Below are 18,463 nucleotides of genomic sequence, written 5' to 3' on the forward strand. Positions count from 1 at the left end.
AGGCAGCTTTGTCCTGGGTACCTGAGTCTTGCTCCTCATTGGCCCATACTTCTCTCTGACTATGTGAATATCTGTAGTACATTAAATTTTAGACTCTAATGAAGCAAAGCCTTGCTCTGAGCACATATGGGGACTTGCTTTAAGTCGTGCTTCAGTATTTTCAGTTGGACTAGATGCTAGATGGATGCAATGTTATAAAACCACATTTGTGCTTAGACATGTTCAGGAAGCCTCAGGACACAGTTCACAGATGTCTCAGTTCTTTACCACTGTACCTCGTGTAAACCTGCATCTCAGACAGCTGGAAACTTGACAGCCCTCGGTTTCAGACCATGTCAGCCCAGGACCAGTTGCACTCCACAATGCAATCTAAGGTTCTAGATGGACTTATATAAGTGCTGGACTTGATCGTTCCTGTTACAGAATGATTGTAAGCCAGGTGTGAGTGTGGTGCTTTTAGCTCTTGTTGGGAGGCATGGAGATGAGGCCCTCGGAGAACTCACCTAGTCAGACCACCTAAGGCAGGATGAAATGTGAGAAAGTGCGGCGTGGAGAGGCTGGGAACCTTCCTTGTTGAGGTGTCTGTGGACTGCATTGTGAAGGATGGGTAGGCTTCCGACGGGTGAGCTCTAAGGAAGAGAGGGCAGGGAGGATGGCAGGAAGCAGTGGGATCATTTCAGTTCAGGAATAGTCTTGTTTGCAAAGTGAGTGAATGAGGAGGACAAGTCACAGGGCTTGGAGTCAGGTCATGGAGATCCAGAATGCACTGCAAACTGTGTGGCTTCCTCTCGCTGAGAAAGGTGAGACAGAATTTCTTCTTTTTTTTCTGGATAGATGCTTGGTCTGCACTCCTAGCATGCTGAAGCAACAGGTGAGACCATCCTCCTTTCACATGGTAACCTCTTTAGGAAGAGCAGCACAGAGTAGTTGGTTAAGACTTGGCCACATGCTGGGACTTGCCTGGTGGCTCAGTGGTTAAGAATCCGCCTGCCAATGCAGGAGACACGGGTTCGAGCCCTGGCCTGGGAAGATCCCACATGCCTCGGAGCAACTAAGCCCGTGTGCCACAACTACTGAGCCTGCGCTCTAGAGCGCGAGCCACAGCTACTGAAACCCGTACTCCTAGAGCCCGTGCTCCGCAACAAGAGAAGCCACCATAATGAGAAGCCCACGCACCGCAGCGAAGAGTAGCCCCCGCTCGCCGCAACTAGAGAAAGCCCGCGTGCAGCAATGAAGACCTGACGCAGCCAAAAATAAATGAATTAATTAACTAATTAATTAATTTTAAAAACTTGGCCACATGCCACTTAATAAATACCCCTTTTCATTTCCTTTTTATGCCATATTTTAAATTTTATGAGAGAGTATTACATTAAACAAATACTGGCATCAACCAGGTCTACTGTACTGAAGTCTCAGTGGATCATGGCATCCCTGCAGCTGGCTAGTAAAATGCTTATGCAGAGCCCTGACTCCTGTAAATGTTGATCACCCTTTTCAGAGACTGTCAACTCTTCCTTGGTTTGGTTCCAGTCATCATCAATACTGTGGATCTTGTATGAGTCTATGCAGTTCTTGGCTGTGGTAAAATCATTGCTTCTCTGAGTGTTACTTAAAAAATTTGGAGCACTAATAGTTGAGTGGCCACTTTTCGAAGATATATTTTTGACTCGAATGCTTTTAATCTGCTCATTATACTTAGGTACACATGTAAATACTGTCTACCTATTGTTGTGTGATGCAGAGATTGGGGAAACCCAAATTTGAGAACATATTTTCACGAGTAGTCTTGACTTTCTAAATGAAACTTACTTGAGCATTATTTTATGAGCAACTAAATTTTATACTATACCTCTGGGCAGTTGTACTGACCTACTTCTATAGTAGCTCTTAATTAAAAACAAAAACAAAAAAAAGCTTGCTAAATATATTATTAGAATTGAATTTTTGTTTAAAGTACCTTATTTTCTTAGTTCTGACACATGCAATGAAACTATGTATAGAAACCCCTCAACTTTTATTCTGATTAGAACAGCATGAGAGATAGAAGCAACAAGGGGTACTTTATTGGTGCCAAATAATTATTTCCTGCAGCAAATGGTGGTCGTCTCTGAATGTTACTTGGTGTTGATATAGTTAAGGGTTTTGCCAACACTTACAGTACAGTGTGCCTTTATATTGTGTCCTTCACAACAGTCATGGGGAGTTGTAGACTTTAAAGCTAATTGAAAGAAAGCGTAAAACATATTTTTTTTATTTGGACTTAGAACAGATTTTACTTTGAGTTTTTGCCAGAAGCTGGTTTCTATAATAACCCTCCATCACAGGCTTCTAATTCTACTTGGATTTTTTTGTTAGAACACATTTTTGTGACTCAGTTTAGAAATGTATGTGCTTTTTTCATTTTCATTTGGTGGTCTCTGCTCTAGAAAGGATATATTAAAAATTGGGTTTGAAGATGCCTGGTAATTTCAGATGTGTTTGTGTTTTCCTGTAGCACAATTTCTCTCAGTATAGCAGATCTCTTATTTTTAGATCTTGTATTGTTTGCTTAAAATAACTATATTTCATTCTAGTCACATACATTGTAAAAATGAAGGAAGGCATTTCATTAAATAGTAATTAACTGAGGCTCTTGTGGATACGTGTATGGTGATAGTCAAAACACAAAATTGGTAACTTGTCTTTTCTATGTGACTTTGCAAAAATAGGAAATGAAAGTTTTTTGGTTTTTGGTTTTTTCTCGCCTTTAACAAAACTATCCTACTGATTTTACAGTGATAAAAATTTTTAATCTAAGATAATGTATATCGTTCCTTCAGGTGTTTTGGGGGGCTGTACTATGTTGAGGGAGAGGAGAGCAGTGCTCATTTCTAAGTGCCCCAGCGTGACTGAGGGCAAACGCACAGTGAAGTGACTTGTGTTTGGGAATCTTGTTTTATCTTGCAGAGCTTTTTCACTAAGTTGTGAATGTTGGGGAAATTGGTTTGTTACATCTACCCTGTGAATAAACAGGACTGATATAGAATGGTTTGAAGGTTGGTTTGAAGGTTGTCAGGATTTTTTCTTCCTGTTCCATGTGCTCATTGGAAAAGTGTGACTTTGTCAAATAAAGCCAGGCATTCTTTGGTTAAGTACATAAGTGAAGAGCGCCTTTGAATTTGAATGATCTGAGTGTAGAGATGATTTTGGTTATTATCTTCCTAATATCAGAAAAAAATATACTAGGCAAAGTAAAAAATATCTATGAAAAATATTTTTTATTTGACTAAAACATATTTTCCTCCTCTGTCAACTAAAGCCAACAACCGACCTGGAAAAAAAAACGCAGCTGTGGTCAGGCAGAGTCGTACTTTCCAGAATTTCCAATAGGTTTAATGTCCCCTGTTGGGTCAGAACAGCCCCCCTTCGGGCCTTCTCAGAAGAGACCTCCTGAGGCCTGGTTTTACTTTTCTTTGGATAAATTGTTTTCAAGTACCTAGGAGAAAGTCATACATATAATGGGATCATTGTAATATAATAATATTTCTCCCTCTTAAGACTAATATTTTAATATTGATTCTATTTGTTTGAAAATTACTAATAATTTCAAACGAGTCATTTAGCTCCAGGTTTAACCTGTGTATCACATTGTTGTAGGTTAATCTTTGATTGATTGATTGATAAAATATCTTTAGCAAATATTACCCAGAGAGTTAATAGGCTTCTATTAATGAGTTTTATGTACATGTATAGTTGTATGCCATGAGAATTTAGTAGAAATACATTGTATTAATTCTGAAACTCTTACCAGTCCTGGCAATGGAAATTCACATTTTGGAATTTCCATGTAGACTTTTTACCATATCATCGGTTGTCATAGTAGCAGTCTCAATTGAGAATTGTGATTATATACTTTATCAAATGACTAGTTAATGAAAGCTCAATTATTCTGATGTAGTTCAGCCAGAATTCTGAGCCGGCATCTTGCCTGGTTAGGGGAGTAATTAACCAACCTAAAGAAGAGAGCCCTTTTTTTCTGTTGAGTTATATATATTTTACCTTATTTCACTGATTGTAAGGTGCCATCAGTTGTAAGGTATGCCTTTATTTTATGTACCAACAAGAAAGGGGAGGAACCTAAAGTTATACTCATAAAATGCCATCAATTATAAGATTCAGCCCAATTTCAGAGATGTTAAAATGTTGCAGTGGGGGAGAAAAAGGAATCTTATAACCAATAAAATGTGGCACATGTCTATATATACATACATAGAGTTTTAGTTGGGTTTTGGTTATAATCATAATATTAAAATATAAAGAAAATTATATTAAATAAGTCATTATTTCTGACAAACATTATACAGATTCTTTAGTTCTAGAAATCTAGAATTGGAAACGATAAGAGAGATATTGTGTAGTCAACAACTTTTACACACAAGGAAACTTAACATGAGATCACTCAGAGTATATAAAAATTAGCAATTGATTATCTTGTTTACTAAAGGATCTTAAACTTTACAAAAGACTTTATAGTATTTTTTTAAATACCTATCATTAGAGTATCTCATATGATATATTTTATATGTTCCTTTCAAGATCACCTCATTTAACATATGATAGAGAATGATTTGGCATTTAGATGAGTTGTTTATAATAGTCCAAACGAGGTACCCATAGACATAGCTATAATCATCAAATATCATGTTAACTGCTACATGAAATTTTAAAAGAATCGTTGTTCCTGCCTTCAAAGAATTGTCACACTCTACCTTTGGGCATTTTTTCCAAATTTAGTGTACAATTTTAAGGTTAACTGGAACTTTGTGTGGCGAATAGGAAGTACTTAGTGAAACAGCCCATGAGCCTCATCCCTCCAGCCACACAGAGGCATGCCTTGCCCAAGTGTTTGTCTTAGTTATCATCACCCTTGGTGCTAGAATTCAAATTGGGTCATTGTTGAGAGGCCAAATTGAGTTGCTAGTGTAGACATTGCTGGGTGGCTCTGGACTGCTTGCCGCTTTGGGCTCTCTCAGGAGGTGGGTACAGCTGGGTATCCACCAACAGGTGGTCTCGAAGTCCAATGGACACCCAGCCTGGAGTGTGGGTTCCAGGTGCACAATTGGGCATTGTGTGGGACCTGATCACAATGCACGACAGAGATCTTGGTTATTGAACCTCACCTGCAAAATCTGAGCAAGAGCCACAGCAAACCGGGGCCTGCTTGGTGGGGCTGGAGCAAGCCTGCAGGTGGATGAAATGTCAGTAGCTGTAAGCCAGGAAGATTAGGAGGGCAGGGAGCCAGATGAATCTTTGGGTTTTTGTGTTTTGGAAAGTTGTATCACAAATATTTTCTGCTTTGGGTACAATTGTTACTAATAGTGGAAGTTTACCTTTGCAGAGTGTTTTCAACTTTTATCAAAGTGCTTTCACAAACATGTCATCTTGCCTTCAGGAGAAACCTGAAAGGGGTGAGCTAGGTAGAATCACCCCATTTGGCAGATGAGTAGAATGAGGTTTACAGATTCTAAGTAACTAACCCTAAGTTCGCTAGTTATTGGCTCTTTTTGTTTTTCACTATACGGTGCCGCCCAATGCTTGACTGTATTTATTTCCAAATTTAGCATGCATATAGTCTGTTTTCCAGCAACTGTTGCTATCTTTAGGGATTGCCACCATTTTGTCACTTATATTTTATACCTCCCAAATCACAAACATAACTTTTGCTCAGTACTGAAGAGAAAGATAAGCAAAACCAAAACACTGTTCCATCATAATTTATCAGGTTATATTACTCTCCTCTGTTAGGTTCTGGAGGTGTCCACCCTGTAGCTGTTTAGGTGTCTTGTGGTAAACCAAATACAAGTCCAGACAAGGAGTGCAGGGTTAGAGCAAGTTAAACAAGAGTTGCCAGCGTTGTTAGTAGTTGACATCGCATTTGTTGGTGTTAACCGTGAATGGCTGGTTTTCTAATTTTCCTTTCACTGGAGAGACTCTTCTGTTTCTGAGCGGCTTCCTCATGGCTGCTGCGCTCCTGTGTTCCTTCCTGTTACAGTTCCCTCTCCATTTCTTCCCAGAAAGTGTCCCTCTCTCGTTCTTCCAGCAGTTGCTTCCTGCATGGTACAGAGTATATATATGTTCACGGTTTTCATAACTGTAAATTCGGACATGTGTTTTTCTTTTAAAGTAGATTAGAAATATGAAGATAAAGCATTACATAAGATTGTGGTGTAATTACTGTGGATGAAAATTAGAGCGAGTGGAACAGACACAATTTAAGCAAGCAGTCAGGAAATCTGTGCTCCACTCTGGACATTGCCCCACAACCTAACTGTGGACTTTTCACAAATCCCATAATCTTCTGGACCCCTAGTTACCTTATCTGTGGGACAGAGTTGCATTAAATGATTTCTATAGTCCCTTTTAGTTCCAAACCTTACTCAAGTTCCCAAACTGAATAAACAAGATTCTGTAATACCAAATAAAGACCGGATGTCTGGCAAACCTTCCAGTGGTGAAGAGGATGATCTAAGTGAGCTTAATTCTGTGCATAATTTTATTATTATCGGGAATTGAATGGGAAGAGATAAAGGTGATTGAATTTTCCGGCAGTTTTAAAATTATCTGAAATCCACTGCTATTAGCTAACCTTTTCAGCTTGGTTCCTAATCTTGCTCACCATTGCATGCCCGACACCTAATACACTGCGTGATCAGCATGTTTGTATTTTGAGAATACTTTCATAAAAGATGGATGGGCTTCTTGACTTCACCTATTTATTTACTTTATGAGGGCAAATTAACCATGTCTCATAACAGCTTTAAAATTCAGGACATGTAGGAACAAGTGGTATGCTAGTCAGAAAGAAATTTTAGAGGTGAAATTTGACAGTAGATACCAGGCTGGTATTCTTTATTCTTCAACCCAGTGGGTGATGTTTATGGGTTACGGATTCAATAGATGGGATTTTAACTATTTATATTTAATTTCAAGGGGGGGAAAGAAGCCATAATTTGTGTTTAATGAGATAGACTATAGAAATGAAAGCAGAAAATAAAGTGATACGATGAATATTTTGACTATTCAAATTAATCTGCGATTTCCATAACATTTTATTATGTTCTGCATCATGAGTTACTCTGAAAGACAGATATGGCTTCTCTTTCCAGAAAAATAAATGCAAACTCCCAATTTTGCATGTGATTTGAGGGGTTTGTTTCATGGGCTCCATTAAGTTGATGCAGCCTTGCCTTCTTCCTTGTCTGGTGGCCCCTAGTCCAAATTCCTGATAGGAAAGAACCCTGGGATGTTAAGCCTTAAAAGTCCTTGGAAATAATCTAGACCAGACTTAAACTGTGGTCATGAAATCAATGGACTGTATCAAAACCAACATTAAAAAGAAAAGAATAAAACAGAAAATATCAGAGTGTTTCATAACATGCTAAGCATAAGTTTTGTTTTGTGACCTTCTTTCCATTTGTATATAGATATATGTGTTTATGTGTGTTAGTACCGGGTCTGAATACAAAATGGATTTCTTGCTGTGGAATGAGGGTAAAGTTTGAGAAACACTCATCAATTCTGGATGAACCTCTTCATTGTGTAGGCGCTTTAAAAGGCTAAATGATTTGTCCTGACACTCTCCGTCCCTCCCCCTCCCAACACACACACAACTCTTTAGTTTTTAGTGGCTGAGCCAGGACTGAACCAGACTATTTGATTGCTAATTGTGCTGTACCACAGTGCTAATTTTTTGAAATAGAATATTTTAAAATATTAGGTGGTTCATCTGTTTCACACTTGGCATTTTTTAATCCTTTATTTTTCCCACTAATTGTCTCTGTCACTGCCCTTTAAAATAATTTGGGCTTGAGCTTCTTTTCCTGAGAATTGAAAAATATTTGGGGACCTGTCAGTTGGCTGTCTACACATCTGAATCATAGAATTTGACACTTAGGGGCTAATCAGAATTTCAGAACAAGACACGAAGGTTCAAAATTAAATTATTTTGAATTATTTGTCCATTCACTTGAAATGAATGTGAAACGTGGCTCCAGATGTTGATACTGGAACATTGGGAAGACCTTGTAACATTCCCTTAGTCATGTGTATGAGGTTTTCTCAAACTTGAATGTCATATAGATTACTTGGAGAGTTTTGTTAAAATACAGATTCTGATGCAGAGTCTGGCTGAGGTCATGGGTTTCTAACAGGCTCCCAGGAGGTGCTGCTGCTGCCCCTTCGACCACACCTGCAGTAGCAGGGACCTTATATTAACTGCCTTATTATCGTGGTAAGAAAAGGTGGCTCTCAGCAAGCTTTTCATTGTCTTGATTTTATTAACATTTTCATGCCTTTCCAAATTGGCTACAAAAATTAAAATATCTTTCTTGTTCTTTAAAAAACTGGATTATTTTTTGTAGTTAAAAACATGTCTTTAAGAGAGCCGTGCTCATCGGTCCCCACATCCGTGAATAAGGACAAGGCCCCTCTTTGCAGCACTGTTCTAGGTGATTCCAGTTTAATTCATATTTCCAAGCTTCTCCACAAAACTTAATTTTCTAAATAACTGAAACTTAATTTTATAAAGAACATTTTCTAAAATATTATATAATTTTCTTTCTTAAACTATTACGTGCACTTTTTCCTTTATTCTAGCGGTAAAAGAGCAGTGTTTTTTGGAGGCTTTTCTGGTGAAGGTTGTTGAACTATATGCAAAATGAATAAAAACCACAAAACTTCTAAGCTCTTGTGTTTGTCTTTCCAGCTGCTGGTAAGTCTGTCTCAAAACGCTTCATTTCCCTTCCATTCTACTTGATTACTTCTGACCCGAAGGAGCCGGCTACTAGGTTTGTTAGAAGTACACAGGGAATTAATCCCAGTCAAAAGGAGCTCCCTGTCCTGGGGGCTTTTCTAGGATGGTGATGGTCAGGAAGTTCAGTAGCACTTGAGCAGGAGAGAAATCCTTTGGTTTTAATCATATTCTGAAAAATTAGCTCTAATAGGAACTCACTTGTTTCTTCTTCGTGCCTTTCTCCATGTGTTTCTTTCTCTCTCTCTGTTTCTCACACACACACACACACACACACACATTGTGTGGTGAAGTGTGTTTGCAGGCATTTGGAAGTGTGTGTGTGTATGTGTGTGTGTGTGTTAGCCCTATGACTGGGAATACGGTACTTGTAAATAAGTGGCACTTCAGGGTTTGTATGAAATGGGGGTGAACAACCTGTGCTAAAGACCATGGTTCTCTTTGCACACAGTCTGTCCTGCAGTGGCTTTGTAAACAGGTTTAAGAATAATAATGATGACAATAAAGAGGATATTCCTTGGTTCAGTTTAGTGATTCCGGGTCCCAGGGATTTCATGTCTGATTTCAGTTGCGTTATCTTTAGTAGATTGTCGGTTATAACAGCAACCAAAGCTCCCATTTGTTGGGCCCTCACTCTCAGGAACTCATTATTCAGATGGATGTGGTGCAGCAGGCAGGGCGGTGGTCATGAAGGTGCGTCAGGTGGGGGCAGCGCGTGGCTGCCGCCCTTCAAACCAGTAGGAGTGATAGTGCTTCATTCTCCTCATTAGGCCCCCCTAGAAATGCATGCGCATGTGTGGAACCCGCAGCAGGTGTTTTGGTTTTTCCTTACTCAGCAAAGCTAGAAACGTTGGAGGATTCACATCTATGAAAACCATGTAGTGGTTAGTACTGTTCTGATTCAAAGCTGAGAGAACCTGTTTGCATCTTAACTGTGCAGCATTGGAACATGTATCATTTTGGGTAGCCTTATTATTGGTTTTGTGTTAGAATTTGTGAATTACATTCTTTTAAAAGTGTGATGAGGCTAAATGTAACCATAACATTTAGGTTGGATTTTTTTGAAGTCCTAAACAGGGCCCCATTTCACATATTTTCAGTGAATTACAGCCTTTAAACACTGATTACCAGGTTTGTCTCATTTGAATCTTATCTTTACATCCAGAATGTGTCTTATGTTTCAGTGCAGCTAAAGCAACTGGTATCATTTTAGTCTAATTAACAGTATTTTGTGATCTGGGACTCCTGTCAAAGATCATTATAGGAGCTAGAAGACACTGGGGGGTAAAATGAACACATGACCTCATCTCTTATTTGTACTAGACTATAACTTGCATTCAAAGAGACTAAAAAAGGAAAAAGAAAAATTTCATTCCTTCCCATTAAGCTGTAATAATTGTGTTTAATATGGATTTGCTATTAATAATCCCTTTTAGCTGGTAGAATGGAAGATTTTGTTTGAAGTACTAGAAACTAAATGCTGCCGGGATCAAGATTTTACTAGAAACAGAGTAGATATCAGTCCCTGCTTGTTTAACTGGGGGAATAAAAATGCACATCTACTGAAGAAAAATCTGTGGACATAAACTCTTCTCTTCCTGTTTTCCAATATATTTCATTGGTTGTTTATCTTATTTAAATGTACAATAATATAGTAGCCAAGAGAATGCAACTGCTGTTCCTTTAATATCAGAACTATGCACACTACAATAGGTGTCACTGTTTTGCTTGGTCCAATCATGACTGGTGACTTCAGCTATTGGCTCCGAGCACTGGCTGTCTGACTCCATCTGCAGGGCTGTAATACCTACTCTCCTCCGATCCATTCACCACACAACTTCAGCCGGCCGAACAGACTCACGCGGCTCCAGCACATCTTGCTAACCTAATTCAGAAAACAAGTGCTACGGCTCTCTGCCTGTCACCTTTGCTCAGTGTAGCATTTTCAGGTGATCTAGGAAACTGGGTTATTTTTATGAGCAAATAAGAGAAACAGGAATCATGATGGGGATGTATTTAACAGACCCAGTACTGGATAAAACTTAAAGCCAGTTTCTAATTCAACATAGTAAAAAGGTCACCTTGCCCGGCTGAGAAAAGAAGCAAAATATCAGCTTGCTGGTTTCTGTTCTCATCTTAGCTCGTGCTAGCCTCTTTTCCTTGATGCTCACACCGATTTGGAATATCTGGCTATAAAGAGAGACCTACTGTACTCATGGTAGATGACAAGGAAAAGAACATGAAATGTCTCACCTTCTTCTTGATGCTTCCAGAGACGGTAAAGAACAGATCCAAGAAAAGCTCGAAGAAAACAAATCCCAGCAGTAGCAGCAGCAGCAGTAGCAGCAGCAGCAAGTTGCCTCCAGTTTGTTATGAAATAATTACCTTGAAGACTAAAAAGAAGAAGAAGATGGCTGCTGATATATTCCCCCGAAAAAAAACAGCCAACTCCAGCAGCACCACTGTCCAGCAGTACCACCAGCAGAATCTCAGTAACAACAACCTTATTCCGGCCCCGAATTGGCAGGGTCTTTATCCCACCATTAGAGAGAGGTAAGTGCCGGGCCAGCATATTTACTTTAAAAGTTTTCCTGTGTTGAAGTTTCTGCTTTTGCACAACGTGTAATGTATTTTAACATAAATCTGTGTTTCCTCTTTTCCCAGAAGCTTTATTGGTAATGGAAAACTGCCTTGTATCTTTTCCAGAATAGTACAGCTGTTTTCCTCTTAGATAAAAATGTTTTTGTAAGCTGTAACATTTAGGTGACAGGGTTGTGTCTGTGGGTTATAGAAGATAGAAACCTTTTATTTGTCCTTAAGTCTAAAGAAAAGTTTGGATAACTTTTTTTTTAAACTTCAGTTACTTCCATGTGTTTGCAGTGATTACAAACGCAGTTGTATAGTTGGAACCTTTATTTGTAGCTTTACCCTGAAGTTATTAAACTGTTGTTTAGCTTGTGAACCTTTTGTGGGTTTTGTATGTTGGGGAGGGGGTGTTAAAACGCTGTGAATTAATGAATTGCCTCTGTTTACAGAAATGCAGTGATGTTCAATAATGATTTGATGGCAGATGTACATTTTGTGGTTGGGCCACCAGGTGGGACTCAGCGGTTGCCAGGACACAAAGTAAGCAACAGATGCATTACTCGTTTAGTACTGAGATTTACAAAGAGGGACCCTCTCCGTGAGCCTGGAACTTGGGGTGGGCAGCTTGCCAATGGCAGGCAGTGCGTGTTTCACCCGATCACAGAGAAAGCGCAGCGTCTCCAGAGGGCCTTGGCCACGCTTAATTTTTTTCTTTGTTTCCTTCTACCCTGCTTTATGTCTCACACAAAAACATGCCCTCTTAACTCTACAGTCATGGGAAGTTGTTGTGATAGGTTAGGAAAGTCATATGTTTACCCTTCTCCTAGAAATCAGTTAGATAAGCTTTTATTTTATTTATTTTATAATGAAGGAACTTGGGCATCAGTCTGTTAAAGCCTTGATAATTAGCAGCATAGAGACTGGTTTGCGTGAACTTCTGTCTTTTGCTTTCATGGCCGGATCCACTGTACCTTCCTTGGCTTTGTCAGTAGAGCAGGTGTTAGGTGCTCTGTGTCCACTAAAGCTGATTGCTTAGAGTTGTTTTTCTGGATTGATTTGCTGAAAATGTTTTCAATTTAGTGCATGAAATAAGATTTCCCTTTCTCCACAGTATGTTTTAGCTGTTGGGAGCTCTGTTTTCCATGCAATGTTTTACGGAGAACTTGCCGAGGACAAAGATGAGATCCGTATACCAGATGTCGACCCTGCTGCTTTTCTCGCTATGCTGAAGTAAGCATCTTGCGTATGTTTGGAAAGAGTTTGTTTATGCTGTTTTTGTGCTCTTATGGCTTCACAGTTAAGTATAACTTCCAGGTAATAGAAAAGAGAGACTGATGAAGAAAGTGGGTGCTGCTTACCTTGTAAATGTTTTTGATGAAAACTCCTGTGCATCTTTCCATGGGGAGCATGTGGAATGAAGCAGACGTTTACAATCACACCTTGGCATGGAATTTGGGGGCAAGTGGCACGTATAGTGATTTCATTTTTAATGACTTATAATTAAAGAAAAACTTTCTGGTGTGTTATCTAATAGAGCATGTTCTCTCTGAAAGTATTGTGTGTGAAGAAGTCTTTAAAAAGACATAAATTATATTTTTGCTTCACAATTCCAGAAATTATATACATTATTTAAATACCACCAGTTAGGAGGTTTTTAAGTTTTCTAGGAGTTATTGTCTCCTATCAGCAAATATAAAACTTACTATCTGTTGAAATTGTCTGATCTTGATGCACACATACATACACATGCTCTCACATGAAGTCAGATACTATTTCTCAAGGATAAGAGACATTTGCATTTTGTAGTAGAGGAGAAATTTTTGGAAGATGAATGATTTTCTATAGATTTATATGGATTTGTTCAGAAAAACTTCAATTGGTCATAAAGAAATGTAAAGTTATAAGATATAAATTTATTTAAAAAATAGTTTTCTCTCTCATGGGTCTTTTTCAGAATCCAGTAAATGTTAACCAGATAAACAGAATCTACTTCTGTGACCTGTGTTGGTGCTGGACAGTGTCATAGTCTACTGTGTGGTTAGGGTCCAGTGATTATTCTAAGTAATATTTAGGTGATTTTTCTTGATTCTCATTCTAGCACACCAAAGTGTATCAGAGTTCAAGGTTACCTGCTGCTGTGGGGATTTTGAGTCACTGGAATAAATTACAATGTTTGTTGAAAAAAATTATTCATTGGGTCAACAAGTTGGACAGTAATCCCACAAACATTTAAAATGTTGATATATATTGTCTTCTGCCTACTGAAAAATAAGTATTATAGTTAGTTCCAGAACTTTAAAGTGTTTAATTCTTTATGTGTAGTATAGTTTTGAAATCCATTTGCTGCTCTCTAGAACTTTCATAGTGGGAGATAGGGAAATTAAAGGCAAGTGAGCACGTGAAGTACCAAAACATAAACTAATCCACTACTTTTAACGAACAGACACTTTGTGACCTTGGTAATGTTTTAGAGATATACATACGGAACTCAATTTTACCTGTAGCGATTTTTGTGTGTTGTTTTTTTCCCCAGTGAAGTTAGCTTTGTATATTTGACATTATTTCTGTTGCAGAGGAGAATGCTGACACTAGTTTGGCATTTTGGCATCACTGTAGTCAAGTAGACTGTTGTGTTGCCGCAGATATATGTACATAATTAGGAAACCTGAGTTACGAGTCACAAAATTCCATTTCACCTAAGCCATTTGATTCATCATTTGACAGGCATCTTTTCTTATAAATGTGTTGCCTAGAATATATCTTGATACAGCTTTTTAAAATTACATGAGCAGTCCACATAAAGTGGTAAGAATCAGAAATGTAGCAGGTGCCATTTACTGTCGTGCTGTGCTTGATCAGCACAGCGTGGTTGCCTGGGATAGCGGAGGCCAGGTTTTCCTCACCCCTGCATTGTGGGTGAGTAGCCAGTACTCCTGGAAAGGGGGCTGTCAAGAAAAAGGGAAGACTGCTCACTTGCCAGTTCCAGGGTAAGAGCTACAAAGTGCTGACCGTGCTGCAGAATCCTCCCCACGGTCCTGGTGCTGCAGGTATTTAGTCGAGCAGTCTTGCCATCTTGCCAGTGGCTGGCTTAGTCTATCAGAAAAGAGTAAGGGCTTCCTGGGAGAAAAAAATTCAGGTTCCATTCATGATTGTGGTCATTTTTCTCATTGCCATTCTTATATTTTTGTACTTTCTTACAGAAGCTATTGCTTATTTCCTGTTATATGTGTTTCACTAAGGAAAATGTCACAGCAAGTAGCTAATAAACACCTTAGCTAGAAAAATTTTTTAATTATGTTATTAGTATGTATTTTTTACTCATGTGTAGTTCTTACTATCTCTTAGCCACAGCATCTAAAAGAAGCAGATGATTTCTATCTTTACATACCATCTTGGGAGACTGCCACTGTCCCCCAAAACAATAAGAAGTATCTTATCTCCTGAAATGGGGACACTTCACAGAAGCACACAAATAGTGCATACTTAGACTTTCTTACTTTGTTTTTTAAGTATATCTGGAAATAATGTATTCTTTAATTCTGAAGGTGGAAGGAATGTGTGGGGGAGAAGAAAGAATTTAGAGTTTAAAAAAAAAAAGCCAGATACAAAGCCTGCGTTGGATTCTATGTAAAGTTAACTGGAAGATAGCATTGGAGCCCATATTTAAAAGTCTACTGAACTTGGAACTACTTGAAAAATATCTTAAGATCAGGTTTTGTTTTGTGTTTAAGGAAAATTCAAGTCATTCTTATATAATAGCGTCAAGATGCAATCATTGCTAACATTATAGTGTTGATATTAAAGATACTTGTTTCCATCTGAATTTGCAGAAACATTTTTAAGTAAGTCTACATACATATATTTCTCCTAAAACATATGGGGGTTATTTTTAACTAAATATAGTATAGTATATACAATAGAATTTTGCTATATTTTTTCCTCATATTCACTATTTTTGATTTCAGTCCTTTCTCAAACAGTTCTGGTATCTTCTATTTTTTGTAGCTTTAAAATACAGGCTAGAATGGTTACATGAAGTTAATGTCTTTAATAATACAAAGTTGCTACTAAGTTGAAATATTAATAACTTATGAATGTATTTCAGATGTTGCTTTAATGTCTAATCATGTTTGTAATAACTGTCCCATAAGATGATTTTCTTGGAACTAACTTGAAAGTAGTTACATCTTTTCTCACTGGACACGCTCATTTTTGTGAAAATTCCATTTACATGCAGCACTCTTTCTTACAGATACATCTATTGTGATGAAATTGACTTGGCTGCTGACACAGTCTTGGCCACTCTTTATGCTGCCAAAAAGTACATCGTCCCTCACCTTGCCCGGGCCTGCGTCAATTTCCTGGAGACCAGCCTGAGCGCCAAGAACGCCTGTGTCCTCCTGTCCCAGAGCTGCCTGTTTGAGGAGCCGGACCTGACCCAGCGGTGCTGGGAGGTGATCGACGCCCAGGCCGAGCTCGCTCTCAAGTCTGAGGGGTTCTGTGATATTGACTTCCAGACACTAGAAAGTATCCTCCGCAGGGAAACTCTGAATGCCAAAGAAATTGTGGTTTTCGAGGCAGCTCTCAATTGGGCTGAAGTGGAATGCCAGCGACAAGATCTGGCTTTGAGCATTGAAAACAAGCGCAAGGTCCTCGGGAAGGCGCTTTACTTGATCCGCATCCCGACCATGGCCCTGGACGATTTTGCAAACGGTGCTGCACAGTCTGGAGTCTTAACTCTGAACGAGACCAACGACATCTTCCTTTGGTACACCGCGGCCAAGAAGCCCGAGCTGCAGTTCGTGAGCAAAGCCCGCAAGGGCCTCGTCCCGCAGCGCTGCCACCGTTTCCAGTCGTGCGCCTACCGGAGCAACCAGTGGCGCTACCGGGGCCGCTGCGACAGCATCCAGTTCGCCGTCGACAAGAGGGTGTTCATCGCGGGCTTCGGGCTGTACGGCTCCAGCTGCGGCTCGGCCGAGTACAGCGCCAAGATCGAACTCAAGCGGCAGGGCGTCGTCCTGGGGCAGAACTTGAGCAAGTACTTCTCAGACGGCTCCAGCAACACCTTCCCCGTGTGGTTTGAGTACCCGGTGCAGATTGAGCCGGACACCTTCTACACGGCCAGTGTGATCCTGGACGGCAATGAGCTCAGCTACTTTGGACAGGAAGGCATGACGGAAGTTCAGTGTGGCAAAGTCACCGTCCAGTTCCAGTGCTCGTCGGACAGCACCAACGGCACCGGGGTGCAGGGGGGGCAGATCCCCGAACTTATATTCTACGCTTGAGCACGCTTCCCGGAGCAGTGTGGGCTCTGAGGTGCACACCACACTCCTCCTTGCTTGATGCTTAGCTCAGCTGCAGATATGCGATCAGCGCAGGTAATTTGTAATGAACAGAGCTGTAGGCAGGTTCTAATTTCTTTCAACCTTTTAATTATGTACAGGCAAAAATGCGGCATTCAGCTTTTAACTCTATGCCTAAAAGAGCCAAGTTCTCATCAAGGCTTGTGGTTCTTAGAGTTGGATCTATACATCTGGGGAGATTTTTGAGTTCTTTTCCAACTGCCCCACTGACCTCCCAGTTTTGTCCCTCTTAGGAAGATTTTCAGATCACCTCAAATTCCCTTTTGGGCTTTATTTTAAATAGGAATAAATAGTCTAAAATAACAATAACAAGAATTATTTTTGAACAGAACCTCTCACTTCCCGAAAATCAGATAAACCTCAGTGTACAATTTTGAAAAACGTTTTGCTTCATAATTAATAATTTAGAAGGTAGACAGTAGTCACCTTTACCTTCTTATTTTATTTCCTTTTAAATATTTTACTTTTGGGCATTGCTTTTTCTTAAGTCCTAAATTCATAAGATTGTTAAATTTTAAGCTGCAAAGTGTCAATGTAAAGTAAGCAAGTAAGAAATTTGAAGTTTTAGGTCATGACTTTTGCTACAAACAGATTTATATTCTTTTAGTTTAGAAGACAGAATATTGCAGTACAGAGACTTCTTTTAGAAGTAACTAAATTATAAAATTTTATTGTCATTAGGAAAAAGTTGCAGGCCTATTAATTTAAACTAAAATGGTTTTAAAAGGAAGCCTAAAAAAGTCCCATACGACAAATACTTTAATTGATGACATATTATAATACAGAGTTTGAAAAAGTCAGACCCTTTTCCCTGCTTCGATTCTGATCCCTGCCATTTGCGGGTTTTCAAAAGTTGTACTGTATAGCATTGCTATTCCCTTTTTCCCATGAAAAGAGGACCAAACAATTCTTTAGATGAATAGAATAACAATTAGTTTTGTAGCACCACATGTTAATGTAATAAGATATTTTATTAATTGATTTTTTTTTTTTTTTAATCTGAAATGTACTTCACCGGATCTACTTTGACCACATTGTATCTTCTTAGTTAATTATAATTCTGTCCTGTTCCTGGACTGCTAGAATCTGGCCTCTGGCCATCTTAAAGTGCCAATATATGCCTGCAGGGTTTTTAGAAAATGGTCTAGAGCGATACACTTGATGATACCTAATAGTCACTGCCTCAGCATCACATCCAGCTCTCTTATTTGTCCACGGATAATGTAAACAAAGGAGGGAAAAGCTCATCAAAACATTCTCCTTCAGCGAAGGCTTGTGCTGGCTTAGTGCCCGTGACCCTGGTGGTGTCCACTGTGTTCACTCCCAGTTGAAGTATCCATGTGTTTCTGGGCAGCTTTTCTGCCCAGCGTGATCCTGAGATGGCTTCCCCGCCACCCAGAGTGTGGTCGCTGGCCGCCTCCTTCTCCTGCTCTGTGAGCCCGAAGCTGGCTCTGGAGCAGGGGTTAGTCCTGGGGTGGGTGTGTGCGTGGGTGCCCGTGCGCGTTCAGGTGCGTGCCAGCTCAGGACTTGTCTCCTCCCTGCCTGGTCAGTGAGGGCTGGGACAGAAATGGTCCCCCTGCTGGCCCCAGCTGGGCCCTAGTGAGTGACTGCCTGTGCTTCTGGGCCACTTGTCCCCCTGTAGACGTGGGCTTGTTGCTTCGGCCAGCTTCCCTGATGGAGGAGAACACTGGATTACGGGAAACGTTTTAATCACCTTTACCAT

The 18,463-nt window shown here is 39.7% G+C and overlaps 1 protein-coding gene across 2 annotated transcripts in view; it reads left to right on the forward strand.

Annotated features, from left to right (window-relative positions):
• Positions 1 to 17,170, forward strand: part of BTBD3 (BTB domain containing 3) — a 36,023-nt gene extending 18,853 nt beyond the window's left edge. For both annotated transcript variants that reach the window (XM_068566035.1, XM_068566034.1), the window contains 4 exons: positions 11,065 to 11,344; positions 11,827 to 11,917; positions 12,489 to 12,607; positions 15,630 to 17,170. In XM_068566035.1, coding sequence (XP_068422136.1) covers positions 11,202 to 11,344; positions 11,827 to 11,917; positions 12,489 to 12,607; positions 15,630 to 16,662 — 1,386 coding nt within the window. In that variant the 5' untranslated portion in view covers positions 11,065 to 11,201 and the 3' untranslated portion in view covers positions 16,663 to 17,170. The remainder of the gene's footprint in view (positions 1 to 11,064; positions 11,345 to 11,826; positions 11,918 to 12,488; positions 12,608 to 15,629) is intronic.
• Positions 17,171 to 18,463: the final 1,293 nt, after the last annotated feature.

The sequence above is a fragment of the Eschrichtius robustus genome, chromosome 16 (assembly GCF_028021215.1).
Source record: "Eschrichtius robustus isolate mEscRob2 chromosome 16, mEscRob2.pri, whole genome shotgun sequence".
Taxonomy (NCBI): Eukaryota; Metazoa; Chordata; class Mammalia; order Artiodactyla; family Eschrichtiidae; genus Eschrichtius; species Eschrichtius robustus.